This window comes from Trichomycterus rosablanca, chromosome 13 (assembly GCF_030014385.1).
Source record: "Trichomycterus rosablanca isolate fTriRos1 chromosome 13, fTriRos1.hap1, whole genome shotgun sequence".
NCBI classification, from domain to species: Eukaryota; Metazoa; Chordata; class Actinopteri; order Siluriformes; family Trichomycteridae; genus Trichomycterus; species Trichomycterus rosablanca.
The window spans coordinates 4,086,448-4,111,179 of record NC_086000.1 but is presented as its reverse complement, the minus strand read 5'-3'; the positions used below and the strand labels follow the sequence as shown (position 1 = coordinate 4,111,179).

Here is a 24,732-nt window from a genome sequence, read left to right as displayed (position 1 = left end):
TCTTCTAGTCCAGCTGTCCAGCACGCTTACTGTCAGTTGTCCACATACTTTTGACCCTTCTGTGTAACTTCTACTACTAATGACCCGTCGTCCCGCCACTACAGCGGACGTTACGCAGGAGTGCGTGAAGGAAGACGGCTTTCTCAGCCCCGCCGAACACGCCGAATGGTCCTCCAGCATGAAGCTGGGCGAGAACGAACCTCATCCGGTGCTCAGACCTTCACATTTCCTGTCCCTCACATCAGAACCACAACCACAGGTACTTTTACTTACTCATTTATTATCTAGCCCAGTTAATCCACATTATTATGACCACCATGGCCGGTCGTCACTGGTATCTGGAGCCATGCTGCTGGAGGGGGTGTGGGGGAGGATCCACAGAGCGAACATGACCATCGAGGTGGTCCCACAGATGCTCAACTGGGTTCAAGTCTGGGGAATTAGGGGGCCAGGGTGGTACTCGGAAGTCTCGGTCATTCTCTTCCAACCAATGTGGGACATTTCTAGCCATGTGACGTGTCCCATCCGCCTGACAAAAGCAGAACATGCTAAACTCCATACAGGCTGTAACCAGAGACAAGGTTCAGACCCAGGTAACCAGGATCTGGTGCTTTGCCGGGCATGTCATGTCAGTTTGTTAATGCCACTGTACACATAGTGGGTGTCCACATACTTTTGGCTATAGTGTATTTGTCAAAAAAACTCATTCATCTGTGTCAGTGATGAGCCTCCAGCAAGTATTCATATATATGAAACCCCATCAAACCCTCATCCTCAGGCACCGTCAATTGTGCCTGCTGGATGCCCGACCAGGTTGATAGCTCGAGTGCATTAGACCACTGCGCCACGCGAGCACCCAGAGAGACTTGTGGATCATTTAGCGTTTCTCTTGTCATACAGAACGTGTCCGAGCGAGGCCCAGTAAGAGAACTTTCCCTCTGGGAATGGAGACACTGGCAGAATCGGCCTTTTCCGACGCACAGGGTGGATCACTCGGACCGCTGCCGCCACTTCACCGCCGTCATGGAACTCATCGACCAGATGAAACTGGAGCAGGAGGTAAGATCAAGGGAAGCACAGGGGGATCATGGTTGATCCTTATCGATCGTAACTCACTACACCGCTTGCCCCACCTCTGCTGTAACTAGGGAGTCTTGGGGAGGCACGCTATACTCTCCATGAATAATCCCCCACCCCCATCCTCAGGCACGAGCAGTTATGCTCGCTAGATGCCCGACCAGGTTGACAGCTTAAGTGCATTAGACCACTGCGCCACGCGAGCACCCAGAGGGGCGAAAATGCCCCACCATTGTGGATCAGTTAGTAGTTTTGATTTTGAGTATTAGGAAGGCCTAGCTCACAATCGACTTTCCAATTCATCCCCAAGGTGTTCATTGGGTCTTTATGGAGCTTGCATTGTGCTATACACCTGTATGCAATGAGTGTGGTAGCCTAGTGGTCAGAAGGCAGCTGGTTCAAGCCTCACCTCACCTAGAATTCTTAACGTATGGCAGGCAGTCCTTGTGACTGAAGCTCCTGCCACACATACTCTAATAATTGAACCCTCATTCGAACCATCAGTCAGGTTAATTAGGTTTTCATCATCCAACAGGGTCACTGCAGATACGACTCAGAGGTCATGCCATACCTAAAAAAAGAGGACGTTGTTGGTTGTGACAAGGACGGCAGATTGGCGAAACCAAGATGTGAAAAAAATCCAAAGAGATCCAAACCCAAATTCAACGCTCGAGACATCAGGACTTGCGCCCCAAAAGCTAACTTGAATCAAACGGACCAGTCGGCATCTTCTTCAAGGACACTGGTAGAAGACAAGGACTTTTCCGAGACCGTCCCCGATGTCATGATTATAGATGACGAGTTGTCCGAAGTACAACCTTCAAAGGAAGAAGCACAGATACGAAGTCCTATTAGAAATCTTGACGTGACCCTTGACGTGTGTCATGAACTTGAAGAAATGTTCTATTTACCCGAATGGGGGGTCCGTTCCAAACCGCACGCGTTCGTAAAATCAGATGCAAATCTGCAAACGATCCTACGCAACGTCAGACTTCTCTTGTCAAGATCTCCACCGAAGGACTTTGATCTGCATTGCTCGTTAAACATCAATCATTCTACTTACCTTGATGAGTCAAAGCAAGTCTGCAGAGCTCCAAGTGAAGAGGTCGATCAATATCAGGTCAATTTCAATCTAGAAGATGAAGATTCAGTCGATGGCGAGTCTTCGGACCCGAACGTAGAAGCAGTTCGTCCTAGATCAGCTGCTGGTCCAGAAGTTCCTCTGGTGCCTAGTGTTGCAAAAGCGTCTCCTGAGTCCCATCTGGAATCGCCTGATAGTCCAGAGGTTCTTCTGGATCGTAAAAGGATCAGAGGTCCTGCTGAGTTTCCAGGCAGTCCGAGAGTTCTTTTGGACCGTGCTATGGCTCTAGCCTCCCCCGAGTCACTCAGTATTCCAGAAGCTCTTCAGGATTCAAGATCTCCACCGAAGGACTTTGATCTTCATTGCTCGTTAAACATCAATCATTCTACTTACCTTGATGAGTCAAAGCAAGTCTGCAGAGCTGCAAGTGAAGAGGTCGATCAATATCAGGTCAATTTCAATCTAGAAGATGAAGATTCAGTCGATAGTGAGTCTTCGGACTCGAACACAGAAGCAGCTCGTCTTAGATCAGCTGCTGGCCTAGAAGTTCCTCTGGTGCGTAGTGGTGCAGAGGTTCTTCTGGAACGAAACTTGATCGGAGGTCCTCCAAGAGTTCCTTTAGACCGTTCCATTGAAGTAGCTTTCTCAGAGTCACCCGATATTCCAGAAGCTCCTCAGGATTCTAACAAGGCAAGAACGCTTGAAGTTTCGAGTCATAACAAATCACTGAATTTGGAGGTTCCCCAACCTGAAGGTGTTCCTCATAACATGGATTCTGCAGATCTAGCAGGAGCTGACAACAGTCCAAGCTGGGATGAGGTTTTTGAGGACCTTGATGACCCCCCAGTTCAAAAAGTTGCTCAACCTCCAGAGTCTAAACACCAGTTCACCACCTTAGATGAGAGTGTTGACTTGTTCGGTGATGACGAGGCTTTCCTTCAGATGTCTTTTCCAGACATCGTGACTCCAAAGAAAGGTACTGAAATGTCCATCAACCGACCACAAAGTCAGCTGAAAAAACGGCTCATACTTGCTCCACAAGACTCATCAAGTAGTTTTAAAGTTCCGGCGTCTCCCAAGACCTTAAAGACACCCGGCCCGGTACAGAAACCGGCACCTGAGCAGAATTCAGGCAGCTTTAATTACTCTCAGGACATCTTTTCTGTCAACTTTGACCTCGGTGTTTCTTTCGACTCGGATGAAGAGCGAACCGTAGATCAAGCTTCTGAAATGCCAGCTAAAACGATCCTGAACGAGTCTAGAGAATCTTCCAACAGCTTCACTCTCGGACACGCGTCAACCCCCAGAGTCTGTCGAGCTGACGGGAACCCGCTGCAGTCCCTGATGACCAGGACGAACCTCTCGCCCATAGTTAACCTAGGTCCGAAGGTCCGGAGTCTCCGAGCGCAGGCGCACGGGTCGACCGACAGATTGTGCCGGAGGTCCTTGATCGAGACGGGAAAGACCGTTAATGAAGATCCTCCAAGTGCAGGTCAGTCAAATTTTTGAAGTGAGATCTGAACATCTGGTCCCACTGTGGTTTACAAGATGTAACGTACAGCCTCCTTCGTGGACGAGCTTATTTTGTGTAGTAATTTGTTTCTTATTTGGGGTTTTTGTTCTGTCCAGTAAACTTGAACAGCGACAGTGACGACGAACCGGTCGCCAGACAGAAGAAGCCTCATGGCCGGATCAACCCTCTCGCCTCACCAGAGGTGAGCACTACAGCACGGCTAAGTACAGAATTGAAGATCAAGTCCATACAAGCAGACTCACACGATTAAATGGTATAGAATGTTGCCGCACTGAATGCTGGGATTGCCTTTACCTCTAAGGAAGCATTGCATGCTCGTTATTCAGTCAGTTTATCAATCAGAATTAAGGCAGCATTTTAAGGCATGTAAGAATTAGACATGCCTTCTTCTCGGGAGTGTAGGATGACGTAAAATGCATCTATGTATAGAGATCACTAGGTCATCCATGTTTCGGCATCATTTAAATCAGGCCAGACGTTCTAAATTCCCTTTCATGAGGGGGTTTCCACCAGGGTTTTCTCCCCAGACCGCTGTTCCATGCTTCTTTTTACCTGCCAGTGGCGGACATGTACGGAGAGTCACGCTGTGCCCTCTGTGTATTATCCACCACTCATCCAGGTCTCTTGATCAGCCGTTAGATTGCAAATGCAATCAGGGACCCTGTAGACCCTCCTTCCTCAGGCACGGCCAGTTAGGAGCTCGAAAGCACAGCTGTAGTGAGTCATATTCAGGAATCATATATTAAAACAATTCGAATCAAGTGTTCAGAATGAGGTTGTGGGTCTTTTAACCAGAATCACCAGACAGATTCTCTAGACGACTTTTGTCTGGGTGACCATAGGGCAAAATTCGAGCTCTCAAAATCGAATCGCAGCTCTGCTATGACCTGGCCGCTGTGTCTGAGGGAGGGAGGGCGGGCTGAGGCGATCCATATTTGCTGCCGCACTTAAGGCTGCACAGAGACGGGGAATAACGGAGATCAGTGCGTGACTCTCAGTACGTGATACTGATCTGTGCGAACTCGCCTCATGCAGGGCAAGAGAAGAGGTTTGCCATTGCACACATAGTGGAGGAGGCGTGTGTTAGGTACTGCCCTCCTCGGTCAGGGTTGGGATACAGCTGGGTAATTGGATATGACTAGATTGAGAGAAAAAGGGACAAAGGCATAAATAGAATGCATGGAATAAATGGTTAATATGTTAATAAATGATGATATTTATTAATGCTGATGTTTATATATACTGAAAATTATTGTTTTCTTTTTGTTACTGTATTTATTTAGCTTTCAAAAATCAGTGACGTCGAGTCTCCTGTCCAAGGTCCTAGGAAGCGCATCGCTCGCCTGAACATGGTACGTGTGCAAACTTAGATATTATGATGCTTCCACCACCACGCTTCACTGTGGGTTTGGATTGGGTTTGATCAGACCTGCATTGTCATTAAAGTGACTGATTTGTCTTAATGCTTGTATGCCTGTGACTGTTGTTCCTGCTGCTTTCAGGTCACCCTGCAGATGTTTTTAATTGATGTGATGTCTTTTTACTGATTTTTACTGATGTTGGCTTTGTTTTGTAGTCGGAGGAGAGCGACGGAGCTGGTCGGTCTGATGACGATTTCAAGGAAGAATCTTTCTGTCGGCCCAGAGAACCTCAGCCGCGCCAACGCTCGAATCCTCAAAAGAAAACGAAGGTAAAAAAAAGCTCTAATGCTTCAATGATTTGCACCTCATAAATATGAACAACTGTACTCTGAATATTACATACAGTGGTAACCAAAAATCTGGAGCCCCTAGTGAAATCCTTTATTTAGTCACTTGACCATTTATTTGGCACTTGAAGATGAATAAAAGTCGAGCGTACAGTAGTCATGTTTACATGTTTACATAGCTCAGTCTGACGTTTAGAACGTTCATGTTCACTGATGCCATTCTGAATACAATGTAATCACGCTGAACATGGTGGGTATATACAGTAGAAGGAAGAAAATGCCACACCTGTCCACTCTAATGTGCTCTCCCTTCTTTCCGTCACCCATAAGTCCGGGCGCAGAAATGCCAGGCAGTTCCTGGACGAGGAGGCGGAGCTTTCCGAAGAGGAAGGCTCGGTCTCGTCAGATGAAGACGATGGAGAGGAGCTGGATCGGTCTCTGGAAGGCTTCGTGGTGAACAACACCCAGTTCTCTCAAGGCATTAATGGTAAGCGGTATTCGTCACCATTGGAAGCGGCTGTGTCCCAAATCGCTAAAATCTTATCTTCGACGGTCGAGCGATTGGAAGCGCCCCCCTCGAGTAACGTCGTGCTCTCTTTCAGATTCCGAGATGCACGGAATTTATCTGAAGTCTGTGAGGAGCCCGGTCGTCTCCAGCAGGTTCCGGATGGTGCGTAAACCCGTCCACAACATGAACGTCTTCTCACAGGTGAGTCGAGGGAACACTCGTACGACCAAAAGTATTCGGACACCTGAACATCACCTTGTTGGACGTCCCATTAAAAAAAAACAACCAAATGCTATTAAAATAGCGACCTTCTCACAAGACTTTGGAGTATGTCTGTGGGAATTTGTGCGCATTCAGTCAGTGTGTGGTTGGGCGCTCAATTGGGCACAGGTGCTCAGAGCAAAGCCCTACCATGGATCGGTGGCCTCTCCAGGGTATTCCTGCCTTGCTCCTAGTGTTTCCCGGGAGAAACTGGACCCACCGCGACCCTGATTAGGATTGAGCAAAACGAAAAGCCAGCTCAGAATTATGAAGCATCCACCAATAAACCATGATATACACTCAATGGTCAATTTATTAGGAACACCTGTGTGTTCATGTCCCATCAGCGCAGAGATTCAGAGCTCCCGGGTTCGAATCTCGGCTCTGCTACCGGTCGGCTGGGCGCCCTCTAGCTGGCACAATTGGCCTCCAGATTGCTAGATTGGACAGACCGGATTAAGGGGCGGGGTTATCAACGCTGTGTAAGGATTCTGGTTGGCCAGGGCGCCTATACAGAAAGTGGAGGGGCGCAAAGATCGGGGTGTGAATGCCATGACGCACACTATATAGCCAAAACTGTTTAGACATCTTACCATGGGTTTGTTGGGTAAAGGTTTTGGACTGTGTTTATTGGAATTGGAATTTGTGCCCATTTGTGTGGCAGTGTTGCCATAATGTTACAGGTATAAGGGAAGGGCACACCCACAACTAGGAAAGATGTCTAAATACTTTTGGCCACACTTCGCAGGTCCCCGAGCAGGACGAGACGTACGAAGAGGACAGCTTCGTGGTCCACGGCAGTGACGCAGAGGAAGACGACGATGGCGACGGCGATGGCGCCTCCGAAGCAGAGGTCATCCCCGAGGACTCGTTCGTGGACGGTAGAAGACAGTACACCACCCGGCGCAGAGTCCAGCTCAGGGACACCCGGGCGGCTCGAGAGACGAGGGACCTCCAGTCCAGGAAGACCAAACGCTCCCGTATAATCCGAGTGCAAGACTCCAGCGAAGAGGAGCACGAGACGGAGGAGGAGAGGAGCAAGAGGAGGAAGAGGCATCACGGAGAGGACGCGCTGGTTACAGAAGCTTCAGCGCTTCACCGGGAGGAGAGGAGCAGACAGAGGTTTAACAACCAAGCAGCCGTGTCTGAAGAGCTCGACTTTGAGGAGCCTCCGCCCTCGTCTTTGCTTAGGGCGCGGGTAAGACTCGGACACTTTTCCAACGTCATGGTGCCAGTTCCGATGCCAAAGATTCAGATCTCAGCCGAGATTCGAACCCAGGAGCACAGACTTGATGTTATTCTTAATTTATCATTTATATCTTGTGTGCAGGCCTCCTGTGCTTCGTCTCCTCTGGATCCCCCCCACGCTTCGGTCGGTGCCGGTACCGGTACCGTGCGCGTCCTAGTGGACAGTCGCTGCATCAGCAGCGGCGCAGAAGTGGTCTCCTCTCTCCGCCTGAAGCACGCCGCAGAGGTGCACGTCTGCTCCCCGGTCAGCTGCGACTTCATCGTGAGCGCCCGCATGGCGGTCGAGTGGCAGAGCGAGTCCGATCTCGCCAACCCCCAGGGTCGCAGGCGGCTGCAGGAGAGGACGCAGAGGCTGCAGGCTCTGTTCGACCGGGCGTGTCTCATAGTGGAGAAGGACCGGACTAAGCCCGGTGGTAAGCTCAGTAATGAGGTGTGGAATTGACATTTACGGCATTTAGCGGACGCAGTTCATTCCAGTTCAAGCAATCGAGGCTTGAGGGCCTCGCTCGAGGGCCCAACCTGGCAGATGTGGGGCTTGAACTGGCAGTAACTTAAGCGCTGAGCTCCCACTCTGTGGACAGGTGTATAAAACCAGTGATATAAAGTAAACATGCTTCCAACTTTGTGACAACAGTTTAGGGAAGACCCTGCTTAATTTACTAAAAACCTTTGGGATGAATCGGAATGTCCATAGTAAGCCAGCTGGGCCCCTGCCTGAACAAGGCCCTTAATTCTCTATTGCTGGCACTGTGTTTGGTCACTATGGATAAAGGCCATATGCTAAATGTCAAATAAACAAATAGGCCACAAATTCCCACAGACACACTCCAAAATCCCTCATTGGACAAATGATCGCAAAGTTGCTGGTTCTGATCAGCTGCCGGTTTGCCCCTTTTTGGCCCCTGAACAAGGCCCTTGAGTCTCAGTTGCTGGCACTGTGTTTGGTCGCAATGGATACAAGCATATGCTAAATGTTAAGTAAAAAGAGGCACAAATTCCCACAGACACACTCCAAAAGCCCTCATTCGGGTACTGGACATATGATCGCAAGGTTGCTGGTTCTGATCAGCTGCCGGTTTGTCCCTGTTGGGCCCCTAAACAAGGCCCTTAATTCTCAATAGCTGGCACAGTGTTCAGTCACTATGGATAAAACCGTATGATAAACGTCAATTTTAAAAATAGGCACAAACTCCCACAGACACACTCCAAAATCCCTTATTCAGGGACTGGACATATGATCGGAAGGTTGTTGGGGTTTGTCCCTGTTGGGCCCCTGAACAAGGCCCTTAAGTCTTAATTACTTGCATTGTGTTTGGTTGTACTGTATATGCCAAATGTTAAATAAACAAACAGGCACAAATTCCCACAGACACACTCCAAATCCTTCATGTCCAGTCTCATAGTATGGGTAAGTCAGTGATTCGGAAGGTTGCTGGTTCTGATTAGCTGTTGGGCCCCTAAACAAGGCTCTTAATTCTCAATAGCTTGTATTGTAAGAGTTGATACTTTATTTAATATGTGTGTCCACATACTTTTGGTCATCTAGTGCACCTTCTTCGTTCAGGGCTCTATTTTTCGTGACCCCCCCCCTTTCTAGGTGAGACGGCGCGACGCTTCCAGCGCAGCCGTTACTACGACGCCACCATCGCGGCGCTGGTGAGAGCCGGGGTCAGACTGCTGGTCAGCTCGGGTCCGGACGACACCGCCGCCCTCCTGGCGCAGCTGGCCCAGCTGGAGCGACGGAAAGGACAGGGCATCGACGTCCCTCTGGAGGTCAGAGGTCACCGGCAGCAGGCTCTGCAGTTCTACCTCACGCTGCCGTGCGTCAGCTACGTCAACGGCCTGCACATGTGTCACGGGTTCAGCTCCGTGGCTCAGCTAGTCAACAGGTAGCGTACTCGCCGTCACGCCGCGCTGCGGGTGTGTTAGAATATAGACTAATAACTGTGTGTGTGTGTGTGTGTGTTTCCAGCGGGGTGGACGCACTGCAGGCGGGCGCACGCGTGAGCCGCGCCCGAGCCGAGGAGATCTACCGCTGTCTGCGCTACTCCTGCGACACCGCGCTGCTGAAAAGCACCTCAAAGACTAGCGCCTGAGCGTCGCATTAGCCCGCGCAGGTACATGACGCACAGTCCATGAGCTACGTGCTGCTTCCTTATCGCACTTTATAATCGCACTTTCGACATGAATGCACTAGATGGCCAAAAGTATGTGGACACCTGATCATGAGCTGGTAAAACCAGCGTTTCTGTGGGCTTTCTGTCGCTCGTTAGATTTTGGGGCGTGTCTGGTTTGTTCGGTGTGTCTGTGAGGTCAGGCAACCTGGCAGTGGGGGGGGGGGGGGGGGTTCTCGAACCATCGACCTCTTGATTACTAGTTTAGCAGACGATTTTATCCAAACCGACTCATAGTACTGTGACAGCATACTATCTAAGCAATTAAGGTTAAGGGCCTCGCTCAAGGGCCCAACAGTGGCACCCTGGTAGTGGTGGGGCTTGAACCAGTAACCTTTTGACTTACAGTACTGTGATAGTATACTGTCTAAGCAATTGAGGATGAAGGGCCTCGCTTAAGGGCCCAACATTGACAACCTGGTAGTGGTGGGGCTCAAACCAGCGACCTTCTGATTACTAGTTTAGCAGACGCTTTTATCCAAACCGACTTACAGTACTGTGACATTATACTGTCTAAGCAATTGAGAGTTAGGGGCCTCGCTCAAGGGCCCAACAGTGGCAACCTGTTAGAGGTGGGGCTCGAACCAACGACCTCTTGATTACTAGTTTAGCAGACGCTTTTACCTAAATTGTGACTACTGTCTAAGCAATTGAGGGTTAAGGGCCTCGCTCAAGGGCCCAACAGTGGCAACCTGCCAGTGGTGGGGTTCAAACCAGCAACCTTTTGACTTACAGTACTGTGACAGTATACTGTCTAAGCAATTGGGGGTTAAGGGCCTTGCTTAAGGGCCCAACACTGACAACCTGGCAGTGGTGGGGCTTGAACCAGCGACCTCTTGATTACTAATTTAGCTGACGTTTTATCCAAATTGTGACAGTATATTGTCTAAGCAATTAAGGGTTAAGGACCTCGCTCAAGGGCCCAACAGTGGCAACCTGGCTGTGGTGGGGCTCGAACCAGTAACCTTTTGACTTACAGTAGTGTGATAGTATACTGTATAAGATATTGGGGTTAAGGGCCTCGCTTAAGGGCCTAACAGTGGCAACCTGTCAGTGGTGGGGCTTGAACCAGCGACCTTCTGATTACTAGTTCAACAGATGCTTTTATCCATAGCGACTTACAGTACTGTAAGAGTATATACTGTCTAAGGGCCTCGCTCAGGGGCCCAACAGTGGCAACCTGGCAGTCCAATACCTTAACCACGAGGCTACAAGCGTGCTTTAATGCAGTTGGGGTCCCAGTTCAGTGCAGGCCACTGGAGACAATTCAATGTACGCTAAGTATGTTATAAAAGAGGCGGGTGTCCATATTCTTTTGATCATGTAGTGATATTTGATCAGGCGTATTTACCTCATCTGTGAAATCTACTTGAATCATTTTGTGTTCTGTCTGTACGTGGACTGAATAATGAACCTTGTCAACTCATAATAAATCATTCAGATTCCTAAAATCTCTCGGGTTCGATTCCTTTCCACGACTGATTTTTTTGTTGTTGATGTTTTTATATTTATTTAATATTTATTGATGTTTATTAAAGATTTTTAGGGTAGAATTTTGGCTCCAGTGGTTACAGGGTGAAACGCAGCCATGTAGTAAAGACGAGACTCATGCTTGTGGGCGTGTCTGTAACATGACGGGTAAGACGAACGTAAACAAGCCAGCCTGGTTCTTTCTTTGTCTGATGCTGTTTTATTTATTTGTTTATTTATTTATTTAGTTTTTAAGATCAAAGAGACTCTCACGCAAGACAACACAAGAAGACTTTTAACCTACCTTGCAACCATAAAAATAAAAATGAACATATAATATGGACCAAAATATTAAGACACATACATAATACCTATCACTGCCATTAAATGACACCAATGTGTTAAACATGGCATTAAAACTTAAATAAATAAATAAATTTAGTTTTTAAGACAGTGCAGGTAGTCAGAGCGGCCAGATTGAGATGGTCTGGGCATGTGCAGAGCAGGGATGAGGGTTGGAGCCTTCATACAGGGAGATGAAAATGCAGTGACGGTGTTCAGGACAGGGCAAGTGTGACCCGTAGCAGGAGCACAAGACTGTATGTAAACAATGAGCAAGCAGGAACCAGTTTCTCAGGCTCACAATCCCTCGACCGTGTATTTGAAACACGCCGTTCTGACTTGTCTACAACGTTATTAAAATGTGTATAAAAATATTCACGACGATACAGCAGAAGTTCACGTCCTGAGCATTTCTGAGAAGAGCCCAGAGCCACCCACCTGTGAGTAAGTTTGCTTCTTATTATTTAAATACTAGTTACTGTATATTATTTCAATATTTTGAATACTAGAACACGATGAAAGGTTGCCATGTATGATTCAAACCTGTCTGCTTATTTACAGAAACCAAATTGCTTAGAAAAAGGTGAATCATTTTATTATTGTGCTCTTATGTGGTTGAAATGTACAAATTAGCCAATAGGCACGATCACAGCAGAGGCTGGAGCTATAAATAACACTCCAAAACATCTGTAATCAATCCCAGTTTTAAAGTCAGTGTTTCGTAAATAGACTTACCCTTTGATTCAGTTCTATTTTATTTTGGGGATTTTTTGGTAACACAGATGCACCTTTATTTACTCTTAATGCTACCGAGCAGTCTGCACTTTTTCCGGATTTTTTCCCCTTTATCTTCTAGTTTAGTCATTCCCGATTCCCGGTCTGCCGCTTGCACCCCCAGAACTGATCAGAGAGAGTCCGACACGTGTCCAATCTAGGAATTCTTGGCCCACAATATAGACTCTTCGAGGACTCAAAAACAGTTTGGTAAGAGAGATGGGTCAAAATTTTACCATAATGCTGCAAGGTTGCCAGTTCATCAGAGGAACCCTCGTAAGTTTGAGGACTCAAAAACAGTTTAATAAATTGAACCACAATGCAGCAAGGTTGCCAAGGTTTATTCATCAAAGAGCAAATTACTTTGTAACTTAGACTCTCGGAAGTGTAATAATGACTTTGCAACAACGTCATTGTTTAATTGTTTTTACGCTTACGCAGTTAATACTCACGACATGTATCAACTGGAACGGTCCTTCAGTAGTCTTACGCTATATAGCCTAAAGTATGTGGACATTGTTATCCACCCATTGCTTGTGACAACAGTTTTTTGGTTCTATCTGTTCTGACTGTTCTCTGCTGGTTGGACGTGTTTTTAGTATAAAGGAACTCCAGTGGCCTGTACAGAGCCTGACCTTAAACCAGCTGACCTCAATCCATCTTCAGGATGAATCGAATTGAGCTTAATTGCGAGCCAAGATGTGTGGAAATGTAAATGGTTTTGGAATGGGATGTCCAACAAGTTATTGGCCAGGTGTCCACATACTTTTGGCCGTGTAGTGTATGGCGTTCTAAATACCAAGGGTTTCAAAACTTTTGCATACAGATGTTTCACTCGTCACCTGATCTGAGTCAGTGACTGTAACATAGTCGAGGACATTCAGGGTTCATGTTTGTAGCAGCTTTAATGTCAATGTAGATAAAAATTAACCAAACACACTTTGACCTTCTGTTAAAAAAAAAAACACTTACAGTAGGAGGAATCATGTGACCACTTTTGGATAAAGAACCGCCGCGAGTGTGGTAAGCACAGTGAAGTATGGTGGTGGGAGCATCATGATTGGGTAATAAAGTATTGCACATGCATGGAAACATTAAATTAATAAAAACTGTTTTCTAAAACCCAAGCTGAGGGTGCTTTCATGGGCTTTGCCGATTTCTGGATCTCTGGAAGTTGGTGAGAGGAACCCTCCATCACAGGAACCCTTGCTGTTTTGAGGACTAACAAAATTGAACCACACTGCTGCAAGGTTGCCAGTTCATCAGAGGAACTCTTGTAACTTTGAGAGAAATTGGCCAAAATTGAACTTTGAGGACTCAAAAACAGTTTGATAAATTAAACCACAATGCTGCAAGGTTGCCAAGATTTATCAGAGGAACCCTCATAAATTTGAGGACTCAAAAGCAGTTTGAAGTCGATCCTGGAACCCTCTGAACTTCAAGGAATTTTGGTCTACAGTGGAGAATTTGTGAGGACTCAAAAACAGCTTATTAAGAGTAATGGGCCAAAAATGGACCACAGTGCTTCAAGGTTGCCAAGGTTTATCAGAGGAACCCTCATAACTTAAGATAAGAGAAATGGGCCAAAATTGAACCACAATGCTACAAGGTTGCCAGATCATCAGAGGAACCCTCATAACTTTGAGGACTCAAAAACAGTTTGCTAAGAAATTGAACCACGATGCTGCAAGGTTGCCAAGGTTTACCAGAGGAACCCTCGAAACTTTGAGAGAAATGGGTCAAAATTGAACTACTGTACAATGCTGCAGGGTTGCCAAAGTTTATCAGAGGAACCCTTGTAACTTTGAGGAAAGTTTGATAAGTAATTAAACCACAGTGCTGCAAGGTTGCCAGGATCTATCAGAGGAACCCTTACAAACAGAGTAACCCTCATAACTGTAACTGAACCACAATGCTGCAAGGTTGCCAAGGTTTATCAAAAACTTTGAGGACTCAAAAACAGTTTGATAAGAGAAATGGGCCAAAATTGAACTACAGTGCAGCAAGGTTGCCAGGGTTTATCAAAGGAACCCTCATAACTTTGAGGACTCAAAAACAGTTTGATTAGAGAAATGGGCCAAAATTGAACCCCAATGCTGCAATGAGCTAATTACTTTGTAACTTAGACCCTATGAGTAATGTAGATAGATGCACTAGGAGTAGAATAAATGACCAAAACACGAGTGGTTCTATTGTTTACCGCTGAAAAATGAATAAATCCCAACAGGGTTTAACATGCACAATACTGCTGCATACAGAAATATGCGACCACCAACAAAAACCCACTTCTTTTCTCTCAGTCCGTCATTGTATAACAATAATTACTAGGGTGGGAACTTCCTCTGAACAGGGACTCGGAGCAGCCGATCACAGGCTGGTCGTTTGGAGCTGTGGTTGCTGTACGGGCGGGTGCGCGGGCTCACAGTCGTTCACAGAACCGTCGTCCCGCATGTACATGAGGAACAGAGTCACCGTGGCGAAGGTGGTGGCGTTGACGGGGAAGGCCCTGAGCAGAGTCGAGGTCAGTCCCCGAGTGAAGACCCTCCAGCCTTCTCTCTGCCAGCTCTGACGCATGCAGTCCATGATTCCGCTGTACCTGTTGACCCCGCCCACGCCGTCCGCCTGGAGGCGGGACTTGATGACGTCCACCGGGTAGGTGGACAGCCAGGACGCGATGCCAGACATGCCGCCGGCGAAGAGCAGCTTGGGAATGATGTACAGGTCGTCCGGTTCGCAGCCCAGCGCGCGCGTGAGCACGTCGTAGGTCAGGAAGTACACCCCGAACCCCGGCGTCTCGCGGATGACGGTGGTCAGCATGCCGCGGTTGATCCCCCTCACGCCCTCCCTCTTATAGATGCGGACCAAGCAGTCTAGAGAGTTCTTGTACAGCTTCCTGGACGACTTCTTCTCGCCCGTGCCCTGCATCTGCATGCGCGTCTTGGCTAGCTCCATGGGGCAGCAAATGACGCACTGGATGGCGCCGGCGGCGGCACCCGCCATGAACTGGTGCAGAAGGGTATCCCGGCCCAGCATGCGCATCGCGTTGCCCTGGACACCGAACACAATGGCGTTGATGAAAGTCAGGCCCATCATGGGGGAGCCGATACCTTTGTAGAGTCCGAGCATCTGCAGTAGATGAAGAGACAGATGAGATAAATGGGACAGTGGTAGTCTAGTGGGGACAGTAATAGTCTAGTCTAGATCTGACAGTAATAGTCTAGTCTAGATGGGACAGTGGTAGTCTAGTCTAGATGGGACAGTGGTAGTCTAGATGAGACGGTGGTAGTCTAGTCTAGATGGCACAGTAATTGTCTAGATGAGACAGTGGTAGTCTAGTCTGGATGGGACAGTGGTAGTCTAGTCTAGTGGGACAGTAATAGTCTAGATGGGACAATGGCAGTCTAGTTTAGATGGGACAGTGGTAGTCTATATGGGACAGTAATAGTCTAGAGGGGACAGTGGTAGTCTAGATGGGACAGTGGCAGTCTAGTTTAGATGGGACAGTGGTAGTCTAGATGGGACAGTGGCAGTCTAGTTTAGATGGGACAGTGGTAGTCTAGATGGGACAGTGGTAGTCTAGATAGGACAGTGGCAGTCTAGATAGGACAGTGGCAGTCTAGTTTAGATGGGACAGTGGTAGTCTAGATGGGACAGTGGTAGTCTAGATAGGACAGTGGCAGTCTAGTTTAGATGGGACAGTGGTAGTCTAGATGGGACAGTGGCAGTCTAGTCTAGATGGGACAGTGCTAGTCTAGTCTACATGTAGTCTAGTCTAGTGGGACAGTAATAGTCTAGATGGGACAGTGCTAGTCTAGTCTACATGTAGTCTAGTCTAGTGGGACAGTGGCACAGTCTAGTCTAGATGGGACAGTGCTAGTCTAGTCTACATGGGGCAGTGGTAGTCTGGTGGGGGACAGTGCTAGTCTAGTCTATATGGGACAGTAATAGTCTAGAGGGGACAGTGGTAGTCTAGATGGGACAGTGGTAGTCTAGATGGGAGAGTGCTAGTCTAGTCTACATGTAGTCTAGTCTAGTGGGACAGTAATAGTCTTTATTCTTTTTTTCTGCTATCAGCACTGTGTGCTAGACTACATTCCTCTGGTAGTCTACCAAAATATTCAGCTGAAATCTAAAGTTTACATACTTCATTCTGTTCAGGGCGGGTCACAGGGCCATCGCTGTGCCTTAGCTGCCAATTCCCCATTTCCAGACATACGCCTGACCGGATGTCCACTTACTTTTGGCCATATAACGATTACACAAAGGCAAACGCAGCCATCGTTAAACAGTTAAAATATTTGCAGTACTCACAGATTCCTGATGAACGATGGACTTGAAACAGTGGTACGTTCCGCGGTACAGAGGCTTGTCCACACTTTGAACCTGGAGTCTGACCTGCAGGTTACATTTCAACAGTTACAGCCAGCATTCAGGACCCATAACACACTGCTAAACTGAGACTACGTGTCTGTCTGAAAACCTAGTGATCTCTATACTTAGACGCATCCTACGCTACAGAGAAGAGGGCATGTCTAAATTCTTAGATGCTTTAAAATGCTGCCTACTGAGGTGCCTTATTTTGAAGCAATAATCTGACTGAATAACGAGTGTAACAGTGGTAGTCTAGATGAGACAGCTAGTCTAGATGGGGCAGTTGTAGTCTAGTCTGGTGGGACAGTGGTAGTATAGATGGGACAGTGGTAGTCTAGATGGGACAGTGGTAGTCTAGTCTGGTGGGACAGTGGTAGTCTATATGAGACAGTGCTAGTGGTAGTCTAGTCTGATGGGACAGTGGTAGTCTAGTCTGGTGGGACAGTGGTAGTCTATATGGGACAGTGCTAGTCTAGTCTAGATGAGACAGTGCTAGTCTATATGGGACAGTGGTAGTCTAGTCTAGATGGACAGTGGTAGTCTATATGGGACAGTGCTAGTGGTAGTCAAGTCTGATGGGACAGTGCTAGTCTAGACAGGACAGTGGTAGTCTAGCCTGGTGGGACAGTGCTAGTCTAGTGGGACAGTGGTAGTCTAGTCTAGATGGCACAGTGGTAGTCTAGATGGCACAGTGGTAGTCTATATGGGACAGTGCTAGTCTATATGGGACAGTGCTAGTCTAGTCTAGTCTGGATGGGACAGTGGGAGTCTAGTCTAGTGGGAGTCTAGTCTAGATGGTACAGTGGGAGTCTAGTCTAGATGGTACAGTGGTAGTCTAGTCTAGATGGGACAGTGCTAGTCTATATGGGACAGTGCTAGTCTAGTCTGGATGGGACAGTGGGAGTCTAGTCTAGATGGTACAACGGGAGTCTAGTCTAGATGGTACAGTGGTAGTCTAGTCAAGATGGGACAGTGCTAGTCTATATGGGACAATGCTAGTCTAGTCTGGATGGGACAGTGGGAGTCTAGTCTAGTGGGAGTCTAGTCTAGATGGTACAGTGGGAATCTAGTCTAGATGGTACAGTGGTAGTCTAGTCTAGATGGGACAGTGCTAGTCTATATGGGACAGTGCTAGTCTAGTGGGACACTGGGAGTCTAGTCTATATGGGACAGTGGTAGTCCAGATGGGACAGTGGCAGTCTAGTGGGAAAGTGTTATAAATCGCTGTCCAAATAATAGTTGTGTCTTATCTGTCTCATTAGAATCCTCTCAACTGAGGCAGCTGCCCATGTAGGCAGCAAGGCAGCTCACTAGATTTTCGAACAGACCCTACATGTGTAGCAAATGAGAAACCAAAAAGCATGAAGTAAATCTGAATTGCGAGTAACAGTGTAGTGAATAACTGTAGGAGTCTGTCGTAGCTGCGGTGCTAAATAAACACCCATTAATAAAAAAAACGCCACGTTTGATATGGAAATAGAGAAATTCACCTTGACTGTACTTACTAGGTTACCCAGCCGTGCAGGGGGTGTAAATCCCTCACCCTCATCTACAACAAAGTAACACTCATGGCGTGAAAGACAGCCCCTGTAGCAGGGTTTACAATCAGCACAGGACAGACAAAAAAAGGCAGGACAGCCGCTATGAACCACACCTTCTCCAAAACTTGAGACCCACACTGGAATTAATGACAATTCGTTTCTCTCCAAAGTCTGGTTCTCACTATAGAGCTGAAAGTATGTGGACACCTGATCATCTTGTTCTAAAATGCCTTTTTTGGGACTCATTTGGACATACTCGGTGTCTGTGAACACTTGCCCACTTGGGTGTGATTTTAGAATCTGGTACAAACTATGTTTTAGCACCAGTATCAACACACAAAATGCTTTTGAGCTCGGTGCTTGCAATGCAATGTAGATTACATTGATACAATAGCAGTGGGTATGGCTAAAAGACCTGCCGTCCACATACTTTTGTCATATAGTGTACGATTCAAATGAATGTATGGGTTATAGATATTCTGTGTACCGTTGTTGTTCCCAGTTAAAGTCAAAAGTTTAGTGTAAGGGGAGGGATGTGCTAGCACACCAACGTCGACATTCTGAGCTCCCGGGGGGGGGGGGGGGGGGGGGGGGGGAGTTGTTATCTAGTCAACGCTGTGTAAGGACCTTGGTTGTCCAGGGCGTGTTGGACGGATCGGAAGGTCGATGAATAGGGCAGTTGTAGCCTAGTGGTTAATGTGCTGGATTAGTAATCAAAGGGTTGCTGGTTCAAGCCCCATCTATAGAGGGCCAGGTTGCCACTGTTGGGCCCCTGAGCAAGGCTCTTAACCTACAATTGCTTAGACTGTATACTGTCACAGTACTCTAAGTCACTTGGATGCTGAAAATGTGAATGTTATGTAAATACATTGTCATTGGTTGGGTATAAGCACTGTGAAGCATGGTGGTGGGAGAATCATGATTTAGTGCTTCTCTGCAAACAGTGCTGTGTTTCTTATCAAAGACTCATCCCTGTTTTTTCCTGTTCCAGCAGGACCCAGTGGACAAAAGTAAATTTTTGACTTGAACTGTAAGCTTGTGCACAGAAATGCGATGATGATGATGATGAAACTAATCTGCGCTTAGAACACCGAGTCCATAAACTCTGGACCACACTGTAATATAACGTGAATACAGAACCTGAAGCCAAAAATATGAGGTAGATCTTATCAAGAGTTGCTCTTCTAGGTTCAAAACACCCCAACAGCAAAATATGTCCTTGATTCTTTTGCCCCACTAAGCTTTCACTAAATAAATAATGCTGTTTAGTGCATGCTAGGCATTTTAAATGGACGTAACACGACTAGAGAAGAAACTTGAACCCACCTTAACCGTATCAAAAGGATGTCCAACCAACACACCAGCAGCACCTGGAACAAACGAAGACATTTGCTGTTTAGTAATGACACCCCATCAAGACGTCTGCGGCTGCATGAACCCTCTGAACCTTTACACGTCCAGCGGCACGTACGCTGAGCCGCGCTCCTTCTTACGAATTCTTCTGTACTGTCTGTCGAGGCCTCTGTTGAGACGTGTTACGCCCCGGAGCGCACCTCTGAAATATTTCCAGACAATTCCATTCCTTTCTAAAAGCGTGTTTTAGTGCAGACGCATCGACTTGTGAAAAGCCTCACTGGAAGAGTGAGGGCTGTTAGTGCTGCAAAGCAGGGAACCAACATTGTATTAACGCCTATGTACTGTATGACTCTTGTATTGTACTGTATTATGCTGTGGACAAACCTGATGTTTACTGACACTGTATATCACTGACACTGAACGGACTGGAACATGCCAAATCACTGCATTTTAGGCTTCACTTGATTTCTTCTTTTAAAGTAAAATTGAATTTTGTTAAAATTTCTACTGATGTTGTACTTACAGATTTTGCTGCTTTCTTATTGGTCAGGCTGTTTCTACGGTTCATGCCTCATCAAAGGTACATTGCTCAATATTTTCACTGTTATTATTATTTTTGTTACAATTATTATTACTATAATTATTATAAGTTTTATTATTATTATTGTTATTATAACTTATAATTATTATTAATGTTATTATCATCATTATTATTGTTATTATAATTATCATTATTGTTATTATAATTATTATTATTGTTTTTGTTATAGCGATCATGGGTTTGTTAAAGTGCTACAATAAGCTTAAATTATAATAACATTAATTATTATTATAATTATTATAATTAATGTTATTATTATAATTATTATTGTTATTATAATTACTATTATTATTGTTATTATAATAAATAATGTTATTATAATTATTGTTTTTAATTATTATTATTATTATTGTTATTATCGTTAATGAATTTTGTTTTTGTTATAGCGATCTTGTTTGTTAAAGTGCTATATAAGCTTAAATTATAATAATAATTATTATTATAATTATTGTTATTATAATAATTACAATTATTATTACTGTTTTTATAATAATTATAATAATTATTATTATTATTACTGATTTTATAATTATTATAATTATTATTATTACTTACTCTAATGGCTTGGGTTTGTGAAAGGTGCTATAAAAGTTTAAATTATTATTATCGTTGTTATTATTATTATTATTGTTATAATAATAATAATTATTATTATTATTTTTATTGCTGCAAATCTAGTAAAAAATATTAGAATAACTGAAATAATTAAATAATTGTTCCAATAATCTGAAAAGAACAAGTGTATCAAGATGTCTAAAAAACACAGGACCCGTCTGGCTCATGTACATTCCTCCCACTAGTCACGTTCTAGACACGACCACAAGAGCCCCCTCACTCCACCACAAGGATTACCGCTCACAAATGAAAACATGGCCGACTTTCCCACTAAACATGTAGCATAGCAGGATAGGATTCTTCTGGCGGGAGAAACAATCGGCTGCTTTAGTTTACCACATGACCACTATAGCACTAATTAGCAATATGTGTGAATGAAAGACTTGAACTCAATAATAAGAAGTGGTGTCCACATACTTTTAGTCATATAATGTATGATGGTGAGATTGTGGCCAAACATATGTGCCATGAGCTTGATGGACGAAGGGCTGGCCATGGCTTCACGTGGAGCTTAGCGTGTCTCTCCGTATGCAATAAGGCTCTGTGTGTGAAACCAATACTGGCTGGTGATACGTAGCAGCCATAGATTAGACTTATCAGACAGGGTGTGTGGTGATCCAGCTCTTCTTGGTCAGATTGGGGACTGCAAGTGACAGCTGTTTGCAATTGGGAAATGGAAATGACTCAATTGGGGAAGTTGAAAGCATTTAATTGAACTGAAACACTTGATTTCAATCATGTGATATATAGTGTATTACACAGTACTCGTTATGTTTCTCCACTCACCTGTTCAGGCTTTTTTTTTTTACCTTATTTTTACCTTAAGTTGAAATGTCGTAGTAAGAGTAACCGGATATCCAACAGTGTGAAATCACAGTATCAAAATATCCAAATCCACATTCATACATGTCTGATTTGCTTCTCCGTGCCAGGACTTCTGTGTCCTTGGATCAGACAAACGAGTGTGTGCGTGCCAGCTTTCTGGAGGCTGGTGAGTAGGCAGATTAAAGACCGGCGCTTCCGATTGGCCAGTTGAAAAATAGCAGAGAGGAACACTAGGGTAGATCTCATGGCTTTACCCAAAGCAATGTTCAGATATCCCCACCAGTCTGCACTTTTTGCCCATGATACTGTGATCTACAGGGGGTCAGTCCTGCATGTGGTCACATTATGACCTCAGTATGTTTACGTTAAATTCTCTCACCTGAATGAAATCTCTCGGCTTCTACCCAAACAACCACTTTATATGGAAAACCTGTTTAAAGGTACATAGCACAGACCATAAAATCCTACAGACGCAAGTCAGCAGCGTCAGTTAATGTTCACATCAAACATTAACAACGGATGAAAATACAGTGATCACACTGACCCTGACTGCAACTTGGCTGTTGGTGCCAGACTGGCTGGTTTGAGTATGGGATTTAAACTGAAAATGGAGCTAAAAGCACCCAGTAAGCAGCAGTTTGGAAAGGTCAATATTAAGGTAAATAAATATGAGTATAAGTATTTTGGATCACACTCATTCAAGTGTGACTGTGGAACCCGAAAACAGAACCTTAAGCCAAAAATATGGGGTATATATTATTATAGTATCAAAGGACACCTAACTGTCCATTTTATCAGCTCCACATACCATATAGAAGCACTTTGTAGTTCTACTATTACTGACTGTAGTCCATCTGTTTCTCTGCATGCTTTGTTACCCCCTTTCATGCTGTTCTTCAATGGTCAGGACCACCACAGAGTAGATATTATTTAGGTGGTGGACTATTCTTAGTCCAGCAGTGACACTGGCGTGGTGGTGGTGTGTTAGTGTGTGTTGTGCTGGTGCAGTTTTTAAACACCTCACTGTCACTGCTGGACTAAAAATAGTCCACCAACCAAAAATATCCAGCCAACAGCGCCCCGTGGGCAGCTTCCTGTGCCCACTGATGAAGGTCTAGAAGATGATCGACTCAAACAGCAGCAAACAGCTCTGGCTTTACATCTACAAGGTGGACCGACTAGGTAGGAGTGTCTAATAGAGTGGACAGTGAGTGGACACGGTATTTAAAAACTCCAGCAGCGCTGCTGTCTGATCCACTCATACCAGCACAACACACACTAACACACCAGCACCATGTCAGTGTCACTGCAGTGCTGAGAATCATCCACCACCTAAATAATACCTGCTCTGTAGTGGTCCTCTGGGGGTCCTGACCATTGAACTGGTGGAGCTGATAAAATGGACAGCGAGTGGAGAAACAAGGAGGTGGTCATAATGTTATGCCTGATTGGTGTATGCATTAATATAATATATATAAGGTTAATATATATATGATAAAAGCCATAAAGTAACACCCATGGTTTAATAATAATGTCAATTATCTCTGATTCCATTACTACAATTCCATGATATATGAGCTTGAATGGCCTTCCCAGTCGCCAGATCTAAATACGATAGAGCACCTTGGGAAATTCAACTCTCCAAGTTCTTCAAGTTTAATATTTCACATTTCCCACTGAATTACTAGCATTTCTTCTATATGGCAGAAAGAGAGTGGACGCCATTCGTGATTACAGAGTTGTCCAAATTAATTTTATAAGATGCTTTCAACTTAGTGGCTACTTGACATGGTCAGAGCTCTGTCCTCAAAACCACTGACCACATTTGGGATGAGTTGCACATGGATTGCGAGCCAGATGTTTTAGTTTAAAATCAGTGCCCAACCTCACTAATGCCTTTTTTTTTTATCGAATGGTGGACACCAAAGAATGGATCTGCTCTAGTTGCAAAGATGAAGCAACACCATATTGAACAACCTTATGGGGGCAGGTGTCCACATACTTTCCAAAGAACCAATGTATCATTCCTGGAAGTTTCCACTATTTTTAGCATAATAATGTCAATTATCTCTGATTCAATTACTACAATTCCATGATACCACTGACCACATTGATTGCGAGCCAGATGTTTTGGTAATAAAATCAGTGCTGAATGGACACCAAGGTGAAGATGAAACACCACCATATTGCAACAACCTCATGGACAGGTGTCAACATACTTTTTGGAGTCAAACAATACACAGCAGTATTTAAATAGTTCTGTTTTTTTATAATTATATACATATATATGTATTTGTATTTACATGATATAATACAAACTGTTCAATGTATCAGTCCTGGTTTCCACTTACCTCCAATACATCCTGCAGCAAAATCCAATGCCATTCCTTACTTACACCTTTAATGAGCTGAAAGTCACAATACTATCAAAAATAAATCCCTACTAACTTCAGGTGCAAACGAGCCTGTACTGGACCTGCACTGGACCTGCAGATGTGTGAGAATGTTTAGTGGGATCTGGCCAACTTCTGAGCCAGGTTCCTCTCAAAACCGTCCCTCTGTTTACCGTCGTTTTCAGTATCGATCAACCCGATTAATCAGATGATCGAATCTACAGTCTGTCATTTATTCGAGATTTGAACTGCGCAGCCAAGAGATGATCGGACTCGTTTCATGCCGGTGTCACATAACAGTTTATTCTTAGAGTTTCTGAATGAAGACACAGAACCAGAAGCTAGTCCATATTTAAGGAAGCGCTCGGACCAATAGCAGCGGCTGAGGACAGACAACACCCCTATTCTGTCCAAGCCTCGTGTCGCAAGGGGTCTGTCTCAAATCACACTCCATCAACTGGACTGGGGCTGGATAAGCACTCAACACAGCTGGACTTAAACTATCAAGTATATTTGTTGGACATGTTAGGACTTAATGGTATAATGGTGTACCTTTCATCCAGACCCTGAGCCTAAATCAGACTTCACAAGTTCTGTTTTTACTTCCAGTAGAAATGCGCAAACCCTCTAGCTTGCAGACATCAGGTGGCAAAGCAAAACTGTACTTCTGTTGTTAAATAAGACTAAACAGGTCATCTAAGTAACAGGGCAAAATACCACATCTATTTAAATTCTACCCTTCATTTACTACTTGCATGACGATGTGTTTTAGGGCAGCGTTCCCCAGCCTTTTTTGCACCACGGACTGGTTTCATAAAAGATATAATTTCACGGACCGGCAGGGGCGGGAGGA

The 24,732-nt window shown here is 45.3% G+C and overlaps 2 protein-coding genes across 5 annotated transcripts in view; one reads left to right on the top strand and one right to left on the bottom strand.

The window, feature by feature from the left end:
• Positions 1 to 11,042, top strand: part of fancm (FA complementation group M) — a 32,616-nt gene extending 21,574 nt beyond the window's left edge. For all 3 annotated transcript variants that reach the window (XM_063007093.1, XM_063007092.1, XM_063007094.1), the window contains 12 exons: positions 105 to 259; positions 901 to 1,059; positions 1,613 to 3,650; positions 3,788 to 3,873; positions 4,976 to 5,044; positions 5,269 to 5,382; positions 5,731 to 5,887; positions 6,003 to 6,109; positions 6,918 to 7,367; positions 7,500 to 7,830; positions 9,015 to 9,306; positions 9,390 to 11,042. In XM_063007093.1, the coding sequence (XP_062863163.1) occupies positions 105 to 259; positions 901 to 1,059; positions 1,613 to 3,650; positions 3,788 to 3,873; positions 4,976 to 5,044; positions 5,269 to 5,382; positions 5,731 to 5,887; positions 6,003 to 6,109; positions 6,918 to 7,367; positions 7,500 to 7,830; positions 9,015 to 9,306; positions 9,390 to 9,513 (4,082 nt within the window). In that variant the 3' untranslated portion in view covers positions 9,514 to 11,042. The remainder of the gene's footprint in view (positions 1 to 104; positions 260 to 900; positions 1,060 to 1,612; positions 3,651 to 3,787; positions 3,874 to 4,975; positions 5,045 to 5,268; positions 5,383 to 5,730; positions 5,888 to 6,002; positions 6,110 to 6,917; positions 7,368 to 7,499; positions 7,831 to 9,014; positions 9,307 to 9,389) is intronic.
• A 2,021-nt stretch (positions 11,043 to 13,063) lies between these two features.
• On the bottom strand, positions 13,064 to 24,190 carry LOC134325748 (mitochondrial basic amino acids transporter). 2 transcript variants are annotated; one of them, XM_063007985.1, is made up of 4 exons: positions 23,838 to 24,190; positions 19,416 to 19,459; positions 16,489 to 16,572; positions 13,064 to 15,303 (listed from the first exon to the last, which is right to left on the bottom strand). In XM_063007985.1, the coding sequence occupies exons 1-4, from the start codon at positions 23,869 to 23,871 to the stop codon at positions 14,545 to 14,547; spliced, it is 921 nt and encodes a 306-aa protein (XP_062864055.1). In that variant the 5' UTR covers positions 23,872 to 24,190; the 3' UTR covers positions 13,064 to 14,544. The 2 variants fall into 2 exon arrangements, with proteins under 2 accessions (XP_062864055.1, XP_062864054.1); XM_063007984.1 differs by lacking the exons at positions 19,416 to 19,459; positions 23,838 to 24,190 and adding an exon at positions 18,054 to 18,665.
• Between the last annotated feature and the right edge of the window lie 542 nt (positions 24,191 to 24,732).